This window comes from Pyxicephalus adspersus, chromosome 1 (assembly GCF_032062135.1).
Source record: "Pyxicephalus adspersus chromosome 1, UCB_Pads_2.0, whole genome shotgun sequence".
Classification (NCBI taxonomy): Eukaryota; Metazoa; Chordata; class Amphibia; order Anura; family Pyxicephalidae; genus Pyxicephalus; species Pyxicephalus adspersus.
In genome coordinates, this window is record NC_092858.1 from 166928392 (window position 1) to 166949093 (window position 20702).

The 20702-nt window shown below is 38.9% G+C and overlaps 1 protein-coding gene across 1 annotated transcript in view; it reads left to right on the plus strand.

Annotated features, from left to right (window-relative positions):
* The window catches only part of DYRK1A (dual specificity tyrosine phosphorylation regulated kinase 1A), a 51093-nt gene extending 34874 nt beyond the window's left edge, over positions 1-16219 (plus strand). Inside the window, exons 3-12 of the mRNA XM_072398293.1 lie at positions 6259-6458; positions 7946-8038; positions 9008-9196; positions 9967-10114; positions 11056-11342; positions 11914-12060; positions 13144-13284; positions 13839-14145; positions 14554-14678; positions 15590-16219. Of these exons, the coding sequence (XP_072254394.1) occupies positions 6259-6458; positions 7946-8038; positions 9008-9196; positions 9967-10114; positions 11056-11342; positions 11914-12060; positions 13144-13284; positions 13839-14145; positions 14554-14678; positions 15590-16201 (2249 nt within the window). The 3' untranslated portion in view covers positions 16202-16219. The remainder of the gene's footprint in view (positions 1-6258; positions 6459-7945; positions 8039-9007; positions 9197-9966; positions 10115-11055; positions 11343-11913; positions 12061-13143; positions 13285-13838; positions 14146-14553; positions 14679-15589) is intronic.
* The last annotated feature ends 4483 nt before the right edge of the window (positions 16220-20702 follow it).

The following is a 20702-nucleotide window of genomic DNA, read 5'->3' on the forward strand; positions in this document are numbered from 1 at the left end:
CTGGTCAATAAGAGTTCTTGTTCTAGGCCGCTCGTTTTATAATTGCCGTACCCTATAGTAACAGTCAAGCCAGTGCATGGAGGATTCTTATTGGTTGGTATGAGTTACTGAGTGCCTAAAAAGTGCCATTCATGCTGCTAGGTGTCCTGATTGTCATCTTTACCCCCTGGCTTCAATGCTTTGGGTATCTTACTTGGAGCAATCAATAAAAAAAGTATGGCTGACTTCACAGATTTGCATGCTAGTTACAGGGCAGTGTTGATGGGAGGTATTGGCAGGGTGGGCTATGCTAAAACCAAAATCACTTTTATTTTCTTTGTTATATATACAAATATTTTATGGGGAGTCACTGAATCTTTTTCCTGTTTTAAGCTCTTAAAACAGGAAAAGATTCAGTGAGTAAATATTTCTTATATATGTAAAATCAAACTGTACAGAGTAGGGAGAAATTTTATTGCATCCAACTTCCTGTTGTGTCTGTGACAGAAAGTCAAGGAACATTCCTCTTATAGTTCACAAGTAATGAAACATTGAACCAGCCAGGGGTTTAACCCCATTCCATTGTATGCAAAACTAAAGAAAACGTTTTTGGCAATACAAACACTTAAAGTTCTTGTATGTGAAAATTAATTCCTGTTTTACATCTTCTCATTGGGTATTTGAAGTGAACAGATACATTTTAGAAGAAGATAACTATTGTGAATCAGTTCCAAAGTATCTAACCCTGAAAAGACTTGATACCAGAGACAACCAAACAACCTAAGAGATGAGCGGTGGCAACCTAAAGGGTGTCTAAAGTCCATCATGCTTCAAAGTTGGTAATATAGGGTTAGATTCTCCGCCTGATCGGTGTCCCCTCTGGAGAGATTTATTATCTCCATTTGTTCTTGTGTCCAGGGCCAGTAGATGAAAATAAAACATATTGTAGAAGAAAAATAAACATTTGAGTTGTCATTAAAATGGAAATATAGAGACACCTGCTGCAGGGACAGTAGACCTAAAAGTTTTTTTTTCCCCCTACATTAGCAATGTCAAGAAAGGCTGAATTGGATGTTGGCTTTCATGTAGCTTCTGCTCAAGGTGCTCCGATACCCTTGTGTGAATTGTAACCTTGTGTGGTTTGTACCCTGTTGCCTTTGCATGTGTTACAATCCCATTATACTGGGAATTTGCAGCATCCTTGCTGGCACTTCTATAGCCTTTTCTCTCTGGAGATATGATGTCACGTTTAGTATGATATGGTTTACATACTTCCTGTTATAGCAGCTGCTGTTTACAAACAAACTCCAGTTCGTTTTGCTTTTGGATGGATTTATGGTCACAGCACCTTTCATTGCAAGCCAGGATTGTTTGCTATGGGTATAACAGATATGGCACAGGAGAAGTCACATATACAGGAGTGTGTTTGAGTCAGTTGTATTAGTTTTACAATCCCGTATTGTATAACAACTTTATGGCAGTGGTGCCCCAGCATGGAAAAGTACCCAAGACCCCAGGGGGTGTAACTAATCTGCCCGGATGTTCAGTTCCTGTGTGTGACCTGGTAAATAATGCCCAACTGTATGCCAGAAGGCAGGCCTTGATTGGGAAATCTTATTACAGTGTTATTCAGTTAGGAGTTAATAGGCATTTCTTGTTCCCTATTTGTTTGTGATCAATAAACTTTTACATTGTTCCTTTTTTATAAATATTGTATTTGAGGATGATGTGTGGTGATTTATGGAATTGTCATTTGAAGGGCTTTGTTTTTTTTTTTAACTGTTCTGAACTTTGATCTGATTTTGGTCATCATTTGCCTGATTTTGGTAGTCTGAGAGTATGAAAAGTCATCACTTTGTATAGGGAAATGATGTGATCAAGATCAGGGAAAAGAAATGTCCCCATGCAGCATGTCCAGACTTTGTTCAGCTGATTTTTAATAAATTTTGTTAAGCATTTCAGTCTTTTTAACAGTATAAGTAACCAATAAACTGAGATGGCTGGGATACCTATTGTCATAATAGATTCCAATGGTATTGCGATTCATATACCTGGAGGTAACCGCAGGATATGGGGCAGGGGAGGTAGGAGATCTAAACTTTCCCTAAATAAATGTCTCAGGAATATACTGACCTCTTTCCTTGAAGGCGAGTTTGCAAATTTCCTTTTTTCTTTAACTTTTGCATAGATTAGAGGTAGAGATAGATTTGAAACTGGTTTTGTGGAAAAAGTATGCATGGTGTATTTTTAATGTATTGCTCTACATTACTGCCAATTCAAGTCAGTTATTATGACAATAAAGTGCAGGGTTCTCCCCAGGCACTTTTAGCTGGGCGCACCACCCGGCACTTTTCAGCCTCCACCCGGCTGTTTTTGGGTGGTCACCAAAGAGTTTGGTCACAATACAGGGGCTGCCACCCGCCTAAAATTTCTTCCCACCCGGCTTAAACAAATTTCTGGGTTGAGCACTGAAGTGCATTTAAGACTTGAACGCGCAACAGTACTTTCAGGCTGCAAATGAAACAAATCGGTGAGACAATCAGCAATCACTGCAACAATGCAAAAGCCAGGAGATCCATGCTGCTTACTTTAATTTTATGTGTATATAATCCACAGCAGCCAGCGGTAGCTTTGAAAAATTCATGTTATGGGCTGTTTTGGGCTGACCAACAAAATTGTAAGGAGTGTTGTCCGCTCTTTTAGTCTGTTTTACGGCTGGACTTAATTTCCTTAATGAACACCGCTCCCTCATCTCCCTAACTCCTCGTGGGTGTGACATTTGTAATCTTCACTCCTATTTGCTGCAGGCAACCTCTTAACTCCTCCTACTTCCCCCACCTTCACATCACTGGTAGCAGGAAGTGCTTTCCAGTGGCTGCAAATTGCAGCAGGGGGACGCATAAGTTTTGTACAGTTCAGTGACCATTGACACCAGAAATAAAGAAACATAACATTTGCACTTGCTTTAAAAGTCCAAAAGTAAATATGCAAGCACTTAGTGTACTGAGTTTCTGTTTTCTGCTCCTAAAATACTTGGTTCCCCTATTACCCCCCCTTCTCTATTCCCTTCACAGCTCAGCTGCAAATGCTTTGCAATAGAAGGGAAAACCTAATTTAAATGGGAAAATTGTGGTGTGTGGGGATTGTATAAAAGACTTATTTATTTTATATTGACACCCAAGACCCCCACCATCATTTTGTTTCTACAGGAAGGCGCAGGTTTTATCCCCCAGCATATCCCTATCCAGGCGTGTTTATCAGCCCTCTCAGCATTGTACGCAGCGTTCCCTTTGCTAGGATGAGCTGTATTTTGTGCTGGAACATCGCTCTCCCACCACCAACAGAACTGCGTGCTTTGTGGATCTTCTCACAGCAGGGGTTGCAGCAAACAACTGACACCAACATAGCTGCCTGCACTGTCCTCTGAGAAACCCTGAATGATTACATTGTTTGCCAAGGACCTTGCCTAATAGAAAGCATGTTGCTATGTGCACACATATCCTGTATCCCATAGCAACCAATCACAGGCTTGCTTTCATTTTCTAGCCTGTAATAGAACGCGAAGGCTCCCATTGGCTGCCGTGGGTGACAACACATTATGCATATTGTATGTTGTTAAGAGAACCTGAGCGTAGGCATTGACAAGTGGCAGAACTCCATAACACTGTGATTATTCTCGTAGCGATAGATGTTAATTCATAAGGGACATTTTAACAGATCTGTTTTTTTTTTTTTGTTTTTTTTCTTGACGTGCAGAAGATTCTGTATGTGTCGTATTAAATTCCTAAATAAGGGGTACAGTTTAGCAGATTTTTCTGCTAAGATACTGACTACGTTTGCAATAGCAAAAATGTGCCTTGGAGGTGATCGGATGCACTTCATTGTATAAGACGTCGATATATAGAAACGGTCTAATAAGCTTTCACCCATACATTGGATCTGATGAAACCCTTTCATCGCCTTTCTGCTCTATAAAGGTGGCCGCATTTCAGTCATTTCAGGGTGATGGTCCAACAGACAGATTTTTAATGTGGACTTATAATTAGCATGATTTACCATGGCTGTGATTGGTGCAGAGAATGATTTCCATTAATAAGGTGCAGAAAGGATTCCATCCCTCCCCCTCTGCTGATAAATTGCTGCTTCTAGGGGCTTTTATTTGCCTTCTGCTGGATTAAACATTTAACTACACATACAATAGTATCCAGAGGTCACAATCCCTCCTCATAGGTTAATGTAACTCATTTTTTGTTGAATCCAAGCGAGAATTCACTTTGCAAATAATACCCAATCATAAAAGGAAAAACAGTTTTTGCTTGTGTATGTATGATTGAAGTTTAGCTCATTCACTAATTCAATTTGCTAAATTACTTCTTTAGTAAACCCACCCCACCTTCTTGTATGTGTTCAGGCACCTGTGTATGGTTTGGGTTGTTGTATACCGGGTTTGGCCATTGCTTCCTCCTCCCCATCCATATGAGTGTTTGGATCATTAGGCCCTGATTTATTAAAGCTCTCCAAGGGTGGAGAAGATACACTTTCATCAGTGAAGCTGGGTGATCCAGCAAACCTGAAATGAATCTGGTCCAGGATTGAAAACATTTGCTAACAAATAGCAATTCCATTCCAGGTTTGCTGGATCACGCAGCTTCACTGATAGAAGTGTATCCTCTCTAGTCTTGGAGAGCTTTCATAAATCATTGTATCCAACAAGAGCCAATTTATTGGGATGATGTGCAACTCTTATGATTGATCATACAAACTCAGTGTTCTCCCCGGCCCCTTGTGGCTGGGCGCACCACCCCGGCACTTTTCAGCAACCACTTGGCTGTTTTTTGGGTGGTTACTGAAGAGTTGGGTCATAATATTGGTGCTGCCACCCACCTACAATTTCTTCCCACACAGCTTATGAAAATTTCTGTGTTGAATATTGCAAACTTGCATTTGTATTTTTAATACTCTTCAGGGGTGTTGCTGTCTCTACTGGCAAATGATCTTCCATAGTCAAGGGATGAATGCAGCAACCTGGAGTTTGCAATGTCCCTCTATACCAATGTTAAAAAAGACTTAAATAATGGATGGCATTACTCTGGTATTGGTTGAATGTTATGGTATTGAGCCTCCCTAATCTCAATGTTTAGCAAACTTTTGCACCAGTTTTCTCAAATATGGTACTAAGTGAGGGAGATCTGTCTGCTATAAATCCAATCCATCAGTTCCAATGTTGTAAGAGTTCAATTGGATCCACAGCACTGCTGTAGTTGTATAGTCAGATATCAACAAAGATGAAGGTGTCAGGGCAGGACCAGAGATTCCCAAACTTTTACTTTAATCTTTGTTGCAGACTTCCCGGAAAAAAGTTAGCCAATCACTCCAGCATCAAATAATTTAGGAAGGGGGGTTGTTGTTACAAAAGTCTGGGAAATCGTTTGCTGTGGTTACATTTTTAATTCATTTTTGTTTTATTATATTCTTTAATGCCTTTGTATACATTTCAGAATTTTTTTTTTTTTAATTATTTTCTACTTTTACAAGGCATATTTTTTTTCCTTCCAAATTTGAATTGTCCAGCTTGCTGGAATCCTTTTGCAACCAGATTTTATTTGTCTCATAGTAGTTCCCTCCAGTGTTCTTTTTACTCCAGCTATTTTTATTTTTACCTGTTGGACGAAAATTCAGACTCCTATTCTGTTAAATGTTGATTATGTAGTTGTTGTTTCAGACTAAAACAGGGAGCTGCCTTAAAGTTACACTCAGGCTTAGTTGGTAGATTCATTGTATGAACCCCAATAATACATTATCTGTGTTATATACTAGTTTTCATTATGTTGTTTTGAACTATTGAGTTGAAAAAGCCCTTCAGGTCAAAACTTTCCATTTCCCCACCAAATCTTTTCCAAGTCTTATAGTGCCATCTAGAGTTCTTTAAGCAAACTGCAGCCACATTAGGACTACAAGTTGTGAAATTAGAAGCAAGCATTTAATAAGCAGGTTTGCTTGCTTATTAACTACTGGAAGTACGGAAAAGGGAACACATTTTGCTGTGTGAAACACAAAGCAGTTTTTTTTAGGATACATTCTTCTGCTTCTTGCTTCAATTAACTTATCCAATTTTTGTTGCTGCATGATTGAAAGGGAGTATATAATAGTGGTTGGCTAAATTCAATGTGTATAAAAAAATGTTAATATCTGCTTAGGGTACAGAGCTTTAACAATTCTAATTTTTCGTTTAAAGCCATCTAATGACCTAAAGTTCAATTCTTGTTTTCTCTTTTTCAGGAGGAGAGACTTCAACATGCAAACCGTCATCTGTCCGGCTTGCACCCTCATTTTCATTCCATGCTGCCGGTCTACAGATGGCTGGACAAATGCCGCACTCTCATCAGCAGTACAGTGACCGGCGTCAGCAGAACCTAAATGACCAACAAGTACCTGCCTTACCTTTCACTGACCAGATTCAGCAACCGTTGCCTAACCAGGTGGGATAGCTGTGCAATTGTGTTATATGTATTTCATGTGCTATGGTAGATCCTTCTGCTTCTCTGTTTAGTCTCTAAACGTAATTACCAGAAAATCTAATTGTGATTTCACATGCCATTTTTTCTTTGTCTGCCCAAAAGTACATGCAGGATAAGCAAGAGCACTGAAGTTACAAATGTTCAATAAATGCCTTTAAATTCTTTTCTCAAACATACCAGTCTTATTTTCTCTAATGTTTTCTATTACAATCTACCCCTTGGCCCGTGTGCAGTGTATGCACCTAAAAAAACCCCGGCGCTTCCCCTACATCTCTGATGATAACCATTACAGTTGTTGGTGTGCTTATATCGCTCCTTAGATGGTTGGTGTCATAGCTGAACACACATTCAGCTGCAGATCTAAATGAAGACACCATCCTTCGCTAAGAAAACAGTTTAGTTCCCCCATAAAGTTTAAATCTAAACTTGAGAACAAATAATTTATTTAACTAATATATTATATTATGAAGTTTACCAGTCCATAGATGTGCTGGTTTTAGTTTTAGGTATTTTTCCTTTATTTTCCCCTGATGATCCTGCCTGTAATTCTGACATTGCTCTGTCTCTAACTCACCAAAGTTGGACCTCTAAAATCAGAAACCAAAACATATTTTTTGTTGTATAGCTGTCTGTGTCCAGATGGAGAGATTCACTCTCTCTAACAGTCCTAATTACCAATATCATTAGTAATGAAAGTAGGGGTTCTTCCAAAATTTGAAGTTTCCACTAGATTGAATAGATAGGTGGATAGTGGAGAAACCTTTCAATGGAGGCACTTGTACCTGTGACAGTTGTCTAGGACAGGCTTTCTTGACCTTTGTAAAGTAGGGAACCCTTAAAAATACCTTTCAAGTCTAGCGGATCCCCCTACTACAATTACTATATCCACAACTCACCGTACATTAGCCTGGTGGTCAGTAGAACGAATCCTCTTACATTGCGGGCCATTGGGAATAATGTCACCCATCAGATAGCCAAAAGATCTTGGTGTCAGAGATGTATATATTGATCATTTCTTAAGGAACCCATAGCAACCTCTGGAGGAACCCTTGTTGGAAAACACTGGTCTGGGGGATTATCCCTCTTCCTCTCTGTGTACAAAAGTAAGTGAAAGGAAATCTCTGTAATGAGATGGAGATGGCAAACAAAGCCAACATGGAAAAAAAGTCTTTGCTTCAGCTCTTACCTTATCAAAGCTCTGTCCAGTACAGATAATACGTAGGTTATAATGACCTCTCATTTAAAGATTCAGCGTGTTAGATTTTTTTCAATCAATGTATTAAAAATAATGAAAATGCCTTTACATGTTAAAGATTTTATTGGAGTTTAGTAATCTTTGTATTTACAAATGCACATTACAGTGTTATTGATGGTGTAGAAACATTAGTGAATAAATGTTATCTCCTAAAGTCTACATATTTACCAAATCTCATTTGTCTTTATTGCAGCGGCGGATGCCCCAAACTTTTCGTGATCCGACTACAGCACCTTTAAGGAAACTGTCAGTTGACTTGATTAAAACATACAAACATATTAATGAGGTGAGGAGCTTTGTCTCAGCTCTGTATAACTTGTACAGGAAATACAGTGATCTCGGTCATCTCTCCCTCCAGGTTCACATGATTTTATGAAAGTTCTGCCTTTTAAGGGAGATTTCCTTCCTGACTTTGTCAGGCTGTCTTTACATTATCAAATTATGAAATTAAAATTATATATGTTTGTATAAGTGTCAAGAGTAGGACCAAAATTTACGGAAAGGTTAATGGCCAAGATGGTTGGTATGGTCAGAGACCTCTTCAGAACCTCGCTGCACAATAGGGCCTCCATTTCACTGTGGTTCACTTGCCTGAAATTCATGTTATTTTTATTGAGCCCTTGCATATTCTGCAAACCAGGTCATAGCGTCTTTAACCTTGTCTGCGTAATGAGTGAGGTGCAAGGAACGATCTGTGGCCACATGCTCATCATTTGATTTAATGGTTCCTTATGGGTTACAAGAAGGTGTTTCAGAGTCAGTGCTTTGTGGAGACTGTGGCCCTGATTTATTAAAGCTCTCCAAGGCTGCAGAGAATACACTTTCATCTATGAAGCTGAGTAATCCAGCAAACCTGGAATGGATTTCCTAAAAGTCAATAGCTATTTGTTAGCAAATGTTTTCAATCCTGAAACAGATCCATTCCAGGTTTGCTGGAGCAATCCGCTTCACTGATTAAAGTGTATCTTCTCCAGCCTTGGAGAGATTTAATATTTGTATGTAAACAAGACAGAACAAATAGAGTGCAGGTTGGACTCTCATCCTCTAACATGCCAATCTTGCCACAACCTCAGACTGTCATGTATCTAAATAGTAATCTGACTTTCCCATCTATCAAGTTTAGGAAATAGTTTATAAACTGTGTCCACTTGTTACTTTGTAAACTGTTGAAACTAAAACAATAAATATAAAAGAAACCACCCGGTATGATATTTTCAGCGGTAACTCTGATTTGATTCTGTATTTTCCCAATTAGGTCTACTATGCAAAAAAGAAGCGGCGGCATCAGCAAGGACAAGGGGATGATTCCAGTCACAAAAAGGAGAGAAAGGTATACAATGATGGCTATGATGACGACAACTATGATTACATCGTAAAGAATGGCGAGAAGTGGATGGATCGCTATGAGATCGATTCCTTAATTGGGAAAGGTTCATTTGGCCAGGTAATCACTTTTTCAGGATTTGATGTTTGCTGTTTTTAGACATATTTAGTCACATTTAATATTCATTTATTTTATAGCACCAATTCCATCTCCTATTTTATGGACTTGAGTAGGAATTGTGCAATCGACCAACAGGCAGCATCTCCTTCAGTTTCTGGGGCGGCCTGACTGACGTTAAAAGCCACTGTCTGCCAACCCTGCCCAAATGTCACCGCATATTAGGCACTACTAAACTGCATGCCATGGGTGGGAATGTGTGCAGGCAGAGGATGGGACTGGTATGCACTGCTGCCACTGTTGCATTTAATGCCAATCAGTAAAGTGTCAGTTTAAGAAGAAATGATGCTGGACTACTATAAATGTGCTGGGTGATACTCCCAGGTGAAAGGGCCAGAGAAGAACACTGCATCCTGCAAGCCAAGCCACATCATGGCCTATGGACTGCATGTTGGATATACCTGGTTTGGAGCTAGTAAAGTTGTTTACAATTGGTGTAATACTGTCAATACTTCCCAGTTGACAATTGAAATGTCAATTAAATCCTGACTGGGGTTTTGACAAACTTATCCATATCTAAAGAAAAAAAGTATATTTGTGATAAGAGAAGTAAAATTAGGGCAGCATATACAAATCACATTTGTAATTTTTATGTATGATATGTAGGAAGATATACAGATATTTCTTGAATCCCTAGTATGTTTTCAATTCATGCGATAAGCAACCAAATGACACTGAAGTTTATATGATATATGTATTTTTTTTCTTGTAAGGTTGTCAAAGCATATGATCGCGTGGAGCAGGAGTGGGTGGCAATTAAAATCATAAAGAACAAGAAAGCTTTTCTAAATCAAGCGCAGATTGAAGTCCGACTTCTAGAGCTGATGAACAAACATGACACTGAGATGAAATACTATATTGGTACGTTCACTGTCCTTTAAAAGTTTTGCCGCTCTTTTCTAGCAACTTATGTCCGTTTGTTTGGTTTGAAATACTGAAAGCATGAATTGAATTCAGATGGCCTTTTATCCTTTCTCAATGGTGTAAATGTTACTTTTTTCTGTCTCATGGCTTTAATCTGTAAGTTTCTTAACTGCTTTCTTCTGTACCATTGATTTCCTTTCCCCCCTCTGCTTTTATCCTGTGATATTTTCCTTTAATTGTCTCTTTACTTTTCCCCTCTGTATCTTTATCTTTGGCAGTTTTATTTCCTTAGCTTTCCCTTTACCTACTTTCATTTCCTTTTACTCTTTCTAAACAAATAGATTAAATGTATCTTTTTTATCCTGCCATACAATACATCTAAACAATATAATGTAAGGCTGCATACAAGCAGTAAATTTTCATCATGGGAAACCATCATTTACAATCATTTCTAGTGACAGGTAAGGGAATGAGCGCATAGCACCAATTCTTTTCTATGGAGAGGGCAGGGGAAAGACAAGCAATTGGGCTGCCAACCAACTACAATTTCTTTCCACCCAACTAAAAATAAATTCTGGGTTGAACTTTGGATTTGATGGGCAAATGTCAGTCTGGAGGAGTAGGTGTTCCTAGACTGGCCTAGGAAATTCCCACACGTGAGTCTAAACCTCAATGATAAGAAGAACTGGACAGTCAATTTAGTGATGATGTTAGGCATTATCTTTCTAGGAAGAGTCAGGCTTTATCTGATATGCTCTAGAATCTAGTGTACATGGTAAAGAAGTTCACAGTATTCGGTGAAATCCGTGTAAGTGAGTTAAATGCAGGAAGAGGACTTTTTTTTATTACTGTGTAAGACTGCAGGTAATGCTGTAAGAAGTTTTCCTATGATGCTTAAAGTGCAGAAGTGTAAATTATTATTTTTTTTTTATCCCCAGTGCATTTGAAGCGCCATTTTATGTTCCGAAACCACCTCTGCCTCGTGTTTGAAATGCTTTCCTACAACCTCTACGACTTACTACGCAACACCAACTTTCGTGGTGTTTCTCTCAACCTGACACGAAAGTTTGCACAGCAGATGTGCACTGCACTGCTATTCCTGGCAACTCCAGAGCTGAGTATCATTCACTGTGACCTAAAGCCCGAAAATATCCTGCTTTGTAATCCCAAGCGAAGCGCCATTAAGATTGTCGACTTTGGAAGCTCCTGCCAACTAGGGCAAAGGGTGAGTGAGTGCTTGTTGTGGTTGTAAAACTTCCTACTGCTTTCAAGTTTATCTCTAGTTTCATATAGGAGTAGAAAGGCCTTAGAGACCCTGCCAGGTTTATTGCTGTTGTGTCACCAATGGAGGAGATTCAGCTTTAGTTCTGGTGACTATTGTCACAGAGATGGAAAGTGATGGGAGAACCAAAATGTTTATCTGTAAACTAAATGTATATATATATATATATATATATATATATATATATATATATATATATAACAAAGATTTTGTAATTATAGTAAAAAAGATTTGAAACCTCTGTATATAAATGTATCCAATAAATTTAGGTGACCAAAAATCATTTTTATAACATTTAAGTATAGAGTGTAGGTTCCAACTGCTCCAATTGTAAGTAAAAGGCGTATATACCATTAGTACAGCCTCTTTTGCAGCATATTGGTTTTTGTTTTGTTTTTTACTTTTATTATCCTGAGTTACAGAAGCCCAATATAAAGTGTGCATATAACAGGTAGTTAGAAGTGTGTTACTTTATAGGTCTCATGTAATAACCTAAAGTTTTCTTTATTCACAGATATACCAATATATTCAGTCCCGATTCTATCGGTCTCCAGAAGTTTTACTGGGAATGCCTTATGACCTTGCGATTGACATGTGGTCCCTTGGGTGCATTTTAGTAGAAATGCATACTGGAGAACCCCTCTTTAGTGGAGCCAATGAAGTAAGCATAATAACTATTAAGTAGTCAATCTATCAAGAGAATTGCTGTTCTCTCTAAGGTTTGATAAGTTGCATCCTTGTTAAAGTTTGATGTATAGCGGGACATGGATATGATGTTAAATGGGTTGGCTCTGTGAATACTGTATCAGTCTATTGTAATCTGCCTTTTTAAAGAAAACTAAAATCGCCATGTTATCTCCTGATGGGTTATGCCCAGAAGATGTTATTATAGATATATTATATTGTGTGAGTATTGAGCATCACATGTGTATGAGCTCGTTGGATGTTTAAATCCAAAACTGGTATTTATGCACATGTAGCCATAAAAACGTTTGTAAAGTCAGTTGTTGATATTGTATGGGAAGCTTTGAATTACAGTCAGTGTTCCAATCCATCTAAATAGTTGAAGTTAAGGCTCTCTACACTATACTCATTACATCATGTAGTTATGGTCCCTTCTTTATGCACAGGGAAACAGTCATGCATAAACAGAAGTAAAATATTTAGATGGCATCTCATAGACTTTGCTGGGATTTGTTTCTATCAAATTGAATTTAAAAGTCTCATACCTGGTCCAGTACATACTAGTGGAAATATAAATCCCGGGTGGCCCTGAGTTTTAAAAAAAAGTTCCCCATAGCTGCAGTACATAACCAGTCAAATCAAGTATAGGATGCCTGCTTTCTCCGTACCCTTTACAAGATAAAAAAAAAATTCAGAAAAAAGACAATCTATTATTAATATTATTATTTTACAGTATTTATATAGCGCCATCATTTTACGCGCTGCACTGTATAAAGTCCATAGTCATGACACTAACTGTCCCCCAAAGGAGCTCACATTCTAATGTACATTAATCTACATAATCATATGTCATTAAGGTTGTCTAAGGTCAATTTTTTGTGGGGAGCCAATTAACCTAACTGCATGTTTTTGCAATGTGGGAGGAAACTGGAGTACCCGTAGGAAACCCACGCAGACACTATATTTCTTTACCCTTTCCATGATGCTGTACCAGGTAATTACAGAAGTTGTTCTGTTTTTCAAATTTTTTAACATTTTCTTGTTGTGCATTTCTTAACAGGTCGACCAGATGAATAAAATAGTGGAAGTTTTGGGAATCCCACCTGCTCACATACTCGACCAAGCACCAAAAGCCAGGAAGTTCTTTGAGAAGACGCCAGATGGCACTTGGAACTTAAAGAAGACCAAAGACGGGAAAAAGGTACAGTGCACATGTTCTAGTAATAACATTTTTTTAATCTACTAATGTTATTTGTTGTTAGAAGTAATTAAAAATGGAGATCTGCTTTGAAGCTGTTCTAGGCTTGCTCTAATCTAGAGCCAATTTATTGTAAAATTGTAATTAATTGTACAGTACAAAAATGACATAAATTGTACACCTCCTGGATAATGCTTTTCCACAGCATTAACTATTTGTGTTTTAGGGAAAGCAGGTGAAATATCTGATTCATAAGAATCGATATTTATTTAGAAAAAAATAGCATCAAGAGTATGGATGCTGCAGAGTAACCAACTCTACACCACAACATTCAGTAATATAGTGAAGCATACCCCATTTCAGCCATTAGAAAAGGGGGTGGAAGGCTACCAGTGATCCTTTTTCAGTGGAGAGTAGCAGCAGAGAAGGGCTCTTAATGTTATTTCTGGTTCAATCAAACACACAAGGCCATTTCTAAATCCAGCTGATGGATGGTCCTGGGGTCCATAGACTGCTTTAGACTTGATTTTCTAATACTTCTTCTGTTTCCTCTTTAGGAGTACAAACCACCAGGAACACGGAAACTTCATAATATACTTGGAGTGGAAACTGGAGGTCCAGGAGGTCGGCGGGCGGGGGAATCGGGTCACACTGTAGCGGACTACTTGAAGTTTAAAGACCTCATTTTAAGGATGCTAGATTACGATCCCAAAACACGGATCCAACCTTACTATGCTCTGCAACATAGTTTCTTCAAGAAAACTGCTGACGAAGGTACAAACACAAGTAACAGTGTATCTACAAGTCCAGCTATGGAGCAGTCTCAGTCATCGGGAACCACCTCAAGCACATCTTCTAGCTCAGGTATGACAAGCAGCATTCCATTGTATTCGGACTTTCTGCTAGCAGATCTTGGCATAGTTAAACCTTATGGTGACTGTTAGAGATTCTTTTTTTTAGGGTAGTTTTATTTTTTGCAGTCTGTTTAATATTTTTGTACGTTTTAGCCCACACTTGAATATAGTAAAGATAACAAATTACTGATTTACATTTATGCACCAATTAAATATTTGCCTTTTGGCTTGTACTGAGAGTGCTTAGTGTGTTAACTGTTGAGCAAAAGGAATCTTACAGATTGGAGAGAGTTTAGAGGTGGTGTCACAAATTAGGATGTTGCTGTTTGTCCAGATATCAGACAGAGCAGTGCGACAGCATTTGCAGAATTGTAGGCATTTAAAAAGTGTCCCCTTCCATTTTCTTCTCACCTATTAGGTGGCTCATCTGGGACGAGTAATAGTGGAAGAGCAAGGTCTGATCCAACCCATCAACACCGACACAGTGGAGGACACTTTACTGCTGCTGTTCAAGCTATGGACTGTGAGGCGCACAGTCCTCAGGTAAGCTGCTATAATTGTCTTGCATTAACTCAAGACTCTAACAAGGAAGCCATGAATAAGATTTTACTTATAAAACATTTCAGCAGAAAATACTGGATTAGGATTTGAAAATGTTAGATCCAACAACGAATAGGTTATGTTTAACTAGCTGATATACATGAAAGGATTGGTGGCCATGTTTATTATATCTTTGTAAGTTTTTTTTAAACTGGTTTGCATTCTTGTTGCCAACCTGTGTAAAATGACTTTCCTCTAATCTCACTTGCTGTTCACATTTAACAATAATAAAAAAGACTGTTAGCTTCCTTTGCTGTCTTGTTGTGTTAGAATTTTATTTCAGTCAAATGGGCAATGCAGGGCAATGCATAACATTGTGGGCACACTTGCCTGCTAGTATAGGTATGAACTGAATTCTGCTCTCCTGATGCTTCCCACACTGCAGGACTTTATTGTAGACAAGATGGCATGGTGTGGTCACCAGATGGTCAGTGGTGTACAAATATGTATAAACCCCCTGGCGGTGATCCCCAGTGTTGCTTGGGGTGAAATTTCATTACAAAAAGCAGTAACCCTGAGCCACACTCGGGACGGAATTGAGAGCTTACCTGTTCCCGCCAAGCCCATGGCCTCCTCCCAACGATGCCGGCTCGGCATCTGTGTCCACTTGGCGATGCCCGGCATCTGCATCCCCAGACCTCGCATTCCAGCGTGTGAACGTTGGAGACGGGAGGCCAGGGCATGCAGATGCTGGGTGGGACCAGTGGGAAATTTAAAATAACAAGTATTTTTAAATGTCAAATATACTGCTTTGACATTTAAAAATACTAAAACAATCATACAGCCAGAGAGGTTATTATGTTTTCTTTATCTCAAATTTTTATCAGAAAAAATGTTTCTTATTCTACTTGCAGGTTCGACAACCGTTTCCTCCGCCAGTGGGTTGGACAGTCACTGAAGCCCCCACACAGGTCACCATTGAAACCCACCCAGTCCAAGAGACAACATTTCACGTTCCCCCTTCACAAAACGTATCACATCATCATGGGCATAGTTCTCACCACCATCATCACCATCACCATCATCACCATGGACAGCAGTCACTGGGCAGCCGGACGAGGCCCAGGGTCTATAACTCGCCATCCAACAGCTCCTCCACCCAAGATTCTATGGAGGTCGGTCATAGCCACCACTCCATGACATCCTTGTCTTCCTCAACTACTTCTTCCTCAACCTCTTCTTCGTCAACTGGCAACCAAGGCAACCAGGCCTACCAAAATCGCCCTATGGCTGCTAACACCTTGGACTTTGGACAGAATGGAACTATGGACGTTAATTTAACAGTCTATTCAAATCCTCGCCAAGAGACTGGCATCACTGGCCATCCGACGTACCAATATTCTACAAACACAGGCCCTGCCCACTATGTAACTGAGGGACATCTGACAATGAGGCAAGGCATTGATAGAGAAGAATCTCCCATGACAGGAGTTTGTGTTCAGCAAAGTCCTGTCGCAAGCTCGTGACTAAGTTCAGTTTAGGTTTGTTTCTTGTGTGTGTAAAAAAAAAAACAAAGTGCAAAAGCTGCTTTAATCAGAAGGAGATAAACACACTTAACCGCTACAACAGGGAAAAGCTGACTATTTTTTTAAACTTGAAATGATTGCAAAGGGACAATGAAGTTGAACTATTTTTATTTTTTTAAAGAGCTGTGTCCAAACCCAATTTATTGGAAGGCTCCGAGGTTATCACCTCTCCTTTTGCTTCCCCCTAATTCCCCCCACCCCCATTTAACTCTGTACACTCTTACCGCAATTATTTTATAACAATTTAAAAAAAAATTATATATGTATTTGTACATACATATATATATTTATATATTTTAACCATAGTAAGTTATACTGAACATAGTCAGTTGCCAACGTGAAAAAAAGCAACATTATTAGATAAATGCACCCCTTTTAGTCCTTTTTGGGGCTTTAAAAAAAATAAAAATGGGCGTAGAAAATGCAGTACTGTATTAATGAGGGACCTTCAACAACCCATGAGTAAAGGGACGGTTAACTTGTGTCACACTGTACAAGTCACCATGCAAATTGGCGGTTGATCAGTGTCTCCTAGTGTCAATCTGGGAAGAAAAAAAGCAGCAATTTTAATGGGAATCTGTGGGTCTTGCCAGTTGAAGACCAGTCAGCTCAAACTGTAAAAACCATCCTGTCTCATTTTAAGGTGCACTGAGAAGCAATCAAGCGGTCAGATTTGGCCAGTACCTGGGAAGGTCTAAGAGTTGGTCTTTGGGAGAACCTTTGGCCTTATGGATTTTGGACTCTGAGTCAGAAGAGCCTGCCGTTTCAGATGCAATCACTTTTGGACATGTTTTTGCAGACAGTCCTTAATGCTGAAAAAAAAATAAAAACCAGAATGGGATAATTCAAGCGGCCTTTCTTTAACAAAAAAAAAATAAAAAAAAACATAAAATAGACTTTTGTGACCCACTAATTGTAGAGTTTTCCAAGGTCACTTTGCGTGTGTCATAAAGCTGACTTCCTTAATGGTTGAAGGTCACAGAAGTAGTGGTTTGCATTTGATGGTAATAACTACACCTGTGTCCCTTCCCGGTTTATTTTAATATGTTTTTTTTTTTAAGCCCTGCTTTTATTTTATTTCTTTTAAATACTTTTGCATTCTTTTTTTTTTTTGTTTTCTCAGCACGTGGTTTTTTCCACTATCACTTCTGCATAAAAATGTTCTCTGTTCATTTTGAAAGTTAAGGACAAAAATGACAAAAAAGAAAAAAAATGGCAGAATTTTATGTGACTGCTTTTATTTTTTTCCCCTCACAATTATGCTGTGAATTATATGATTTTATTTTCTTTTTGATAATTTATTGTACCAAAGCTGTTTTTATAGCACATAGATGTCTGTAACCAATAATGTAGCAGTACTTCACTTTGACACAAGGTGTAACTAGAAGTTTTTTTTTTAATCACTTGGCAGTTATGGCTGTATTATAGCTTAAACAAAACCGGAGCAGTTGTTGAAATATAAGCTAAATATTTTCCAGTAGCTTTTGTCCTGCACACGAGAATATGATCATCGTAATAGCAACCACACAAAGCGTTTTAAACATTAGAGTAATTTAGAGGTATTCTAAGGTTTTAGACATATAGCAGGATGGGACAATTCTCAGGAGCCGGGGCGATTAAAAAAAAAAAGATATAGCAGCTGGCACCTCACTTTTTTTTTTTTTTTAACCCTTTCTGTTGTCCTTTGAAGCAGATGTGAACTTAGGCTACTTGAAGACCAATTGAAGCCTCCATATTTAATATTGCCGCATTAAAAGAGTTAGACTGCTGCTCTCACACACAAGAAGCAATCAGGGACTCCAGCACTCTGACATGTTCCCCCTGCACACTGCTCCATCAATAGTTCTCTTACTATGAGGCAATGTGCAGGAAGGAGTGTTGGATAGCTACAGATCATATTGCTGTTTGTGAGAGCTCTGGTCTGACTCTCAGCAACTAATCTTACTTTATATGCAGCTAGAACATATTTTATTATTGAGAGGTTTTAGTTAAAATTGCCAGCTGGCTACTAACTTGGGCTAGCTGGCTTCCAAATATTGTCAATTTATTCTACCCCTTGCAGTGTTCTCCCCAGCCCCTTTTAGCTGGGTGTTACCACCCAGTACTTTTTAGTAACCATCCGGCTGTTTTTGGGTAGTTACTGAAGAGTTGGGTCACAATTCAGGACCACCCGCTTAGAATTTCTTCCCACCCGGCTTAAAAAAAATTTCTGGGCTGAACACTGCCCTTCAGTATGTGTCAAAATGACAACCACTTCACAGCGTTTCTTGCATGTTAGCAAGACAGAACCCATAATCAAACGAGAATTCATACATCTCTATTGCATCCAGACATTGCCCAAATTTACCCCTAAACCTTCCCATTCCCTAGCCTGAGCATGTCCCGGCGTTATTTTGTTTTCTTTACCTTGTTTCTGTTGTATGAAACTGCTTTTAATCCAGCTTTGGACATTTTTAAAATTTTTTAAAAATTTTAAGATTTTAAAATTCATACAGGGGCAGCTGCTGGGAACTCATTTTCAATTGATGAATGCATGTCCCCTAGAACTACATCTTCCGAAAGCCTTTAACTACACATTGGGGTTGAAATATTAAAGCTCTTCAAGACCGGAGAAGATAGAGTATCATGGGAGAACTTAATTCAGCGAATCTACAATGGATTTCTTAAACATTTGCTATTAGTTGGCAAATTATTTAAGGCCCTTTATCAGAAACGATCAAGGTTTGCTGGATCACCCAGGTTCTCTGCTGATAGGCTATCACCCAGGCTATATTTTCCAGTCTTGGAGAACTTTAATAAATCACACCCACAGTGTGTGCAGGCGTTTTGCGAGTCAGGGCAGCAGCATTGTTTTGCAGAGAAAGACCTCAATGTATGCACATGTAGAAGGAGAGAGAGCAATGGGGTGTGATAGTTCTGTAATCCAGCACACAGAGCCGATGATGCTGGTTAGGATTCCATTGTAACGGAGCATGTTGTCTGCTTGAACAGGAAGTTAGAAGCTTACTATATTTCTACCAGATCAACTAGATTTTTGTACCTGCATTATTTTTAAAGAAATAAAATCTAGCAAGCTCTGCATGTATTGCAGCAATGTAGGATGGTAAATATATTTTTATTTTACCTTCATCTATACTTTGTGTGCTTGACCTTGCTAACCATACACACACAGGCTTCATCTGGAATTGGAGCAGTAGGTACAGCAAACTTTTATCAAGCATTTACACTTTTAGTAGCTTTCTTGTCTTTCTATAAAGCACCCTTCAACTTTGGGAATGTAAATGAGAAAAGTGCAGATTGTCACTTTAACATAGTCGCTGGTAGGCTTCAACAAGCTTTCCTTTAGTTTAAAGTTTTTTAGTTTAGCAAGCACAGTAATGTAGTAAAAGACAGCCAAAGCTTGCTAATGGCTTGATTTCTAACTACCATTTCCAAACAGGCACTGAAGGATGCTTTAGGAAATTGATGGCTTTGCAAATGCATTGTAACACCTTTCTGTGCACAGGAGGAATGAGGACAAGGCCAAAGATTCATCTTGTTTGGTTCACTCTGATTCAAGGCAGAAAAACATACCATAGCCATTACACAGATCTGTTACCTGTAATGTTTAGGGCAGCAAAGTAGGCCACATATAAGTTATTGTATCTTATCAGACACTATAAACCTTCATCTCTCTGACTATTGGGACAGCTAAGGAACTTGTAATGTTTGTTACCTATCTTGGTCAACTATAAGCTATTACAAAGTTGGATGTGTCAAATAGGTAATATTCCAGTTTTGCTTGTTTGTCTGTCTTTTAGGCCCAGTAGTGCACAACTGTAAAGGTTGGCTGTGGAATGCTTGCTTAAATTAAGCATTCTGTGTGTCTACGCTTTCTCAAGTCAAGAAGCAAAGATTTAACATTCACTTTTTAACACAAACTCATTAAGAGCCTGCAAAGGAAGCAAAATCGGGTACAAAATGCTTTTTGCTAAGTTGATATGTGATGTGAGTAATGCGGTTTGAATTTAGCTTTGTTCTGGAGGTGTTCTTGCTCTAAAGCAGGGGTGTCAAACTCAAATACACAGTGGGCCAAAATGTAAAATTTGGACAAAGTTGCAGACCAACCTTGATATTTATTGAAAAATATCTTCTATTGAGGAAGGTCGCTAATGAATGTCAACAGGAGGGGGGCTTGTGGGTCCTGATTGATGCGCCAGTAGAACATCCTGGGATTTGTAGTATTACGAGGTGCATGCACGGTCTACCGGCGGGCCAACTCTAGTAGACATTTGCTATATTCTCGTGGGCCAAATATAATTACAGCGCTGGCCAGATTTGGCCAGCGGGCCTCAGTTTGGCACCCCTGCTCTATAGGCTTAGAAAAAGCCTCTTGTTAAGTTGATCATTTTGCTTTCCCGAGCCACTTTTTCACTTTCAGCTAAGGGAGCTTTGGAAGGTT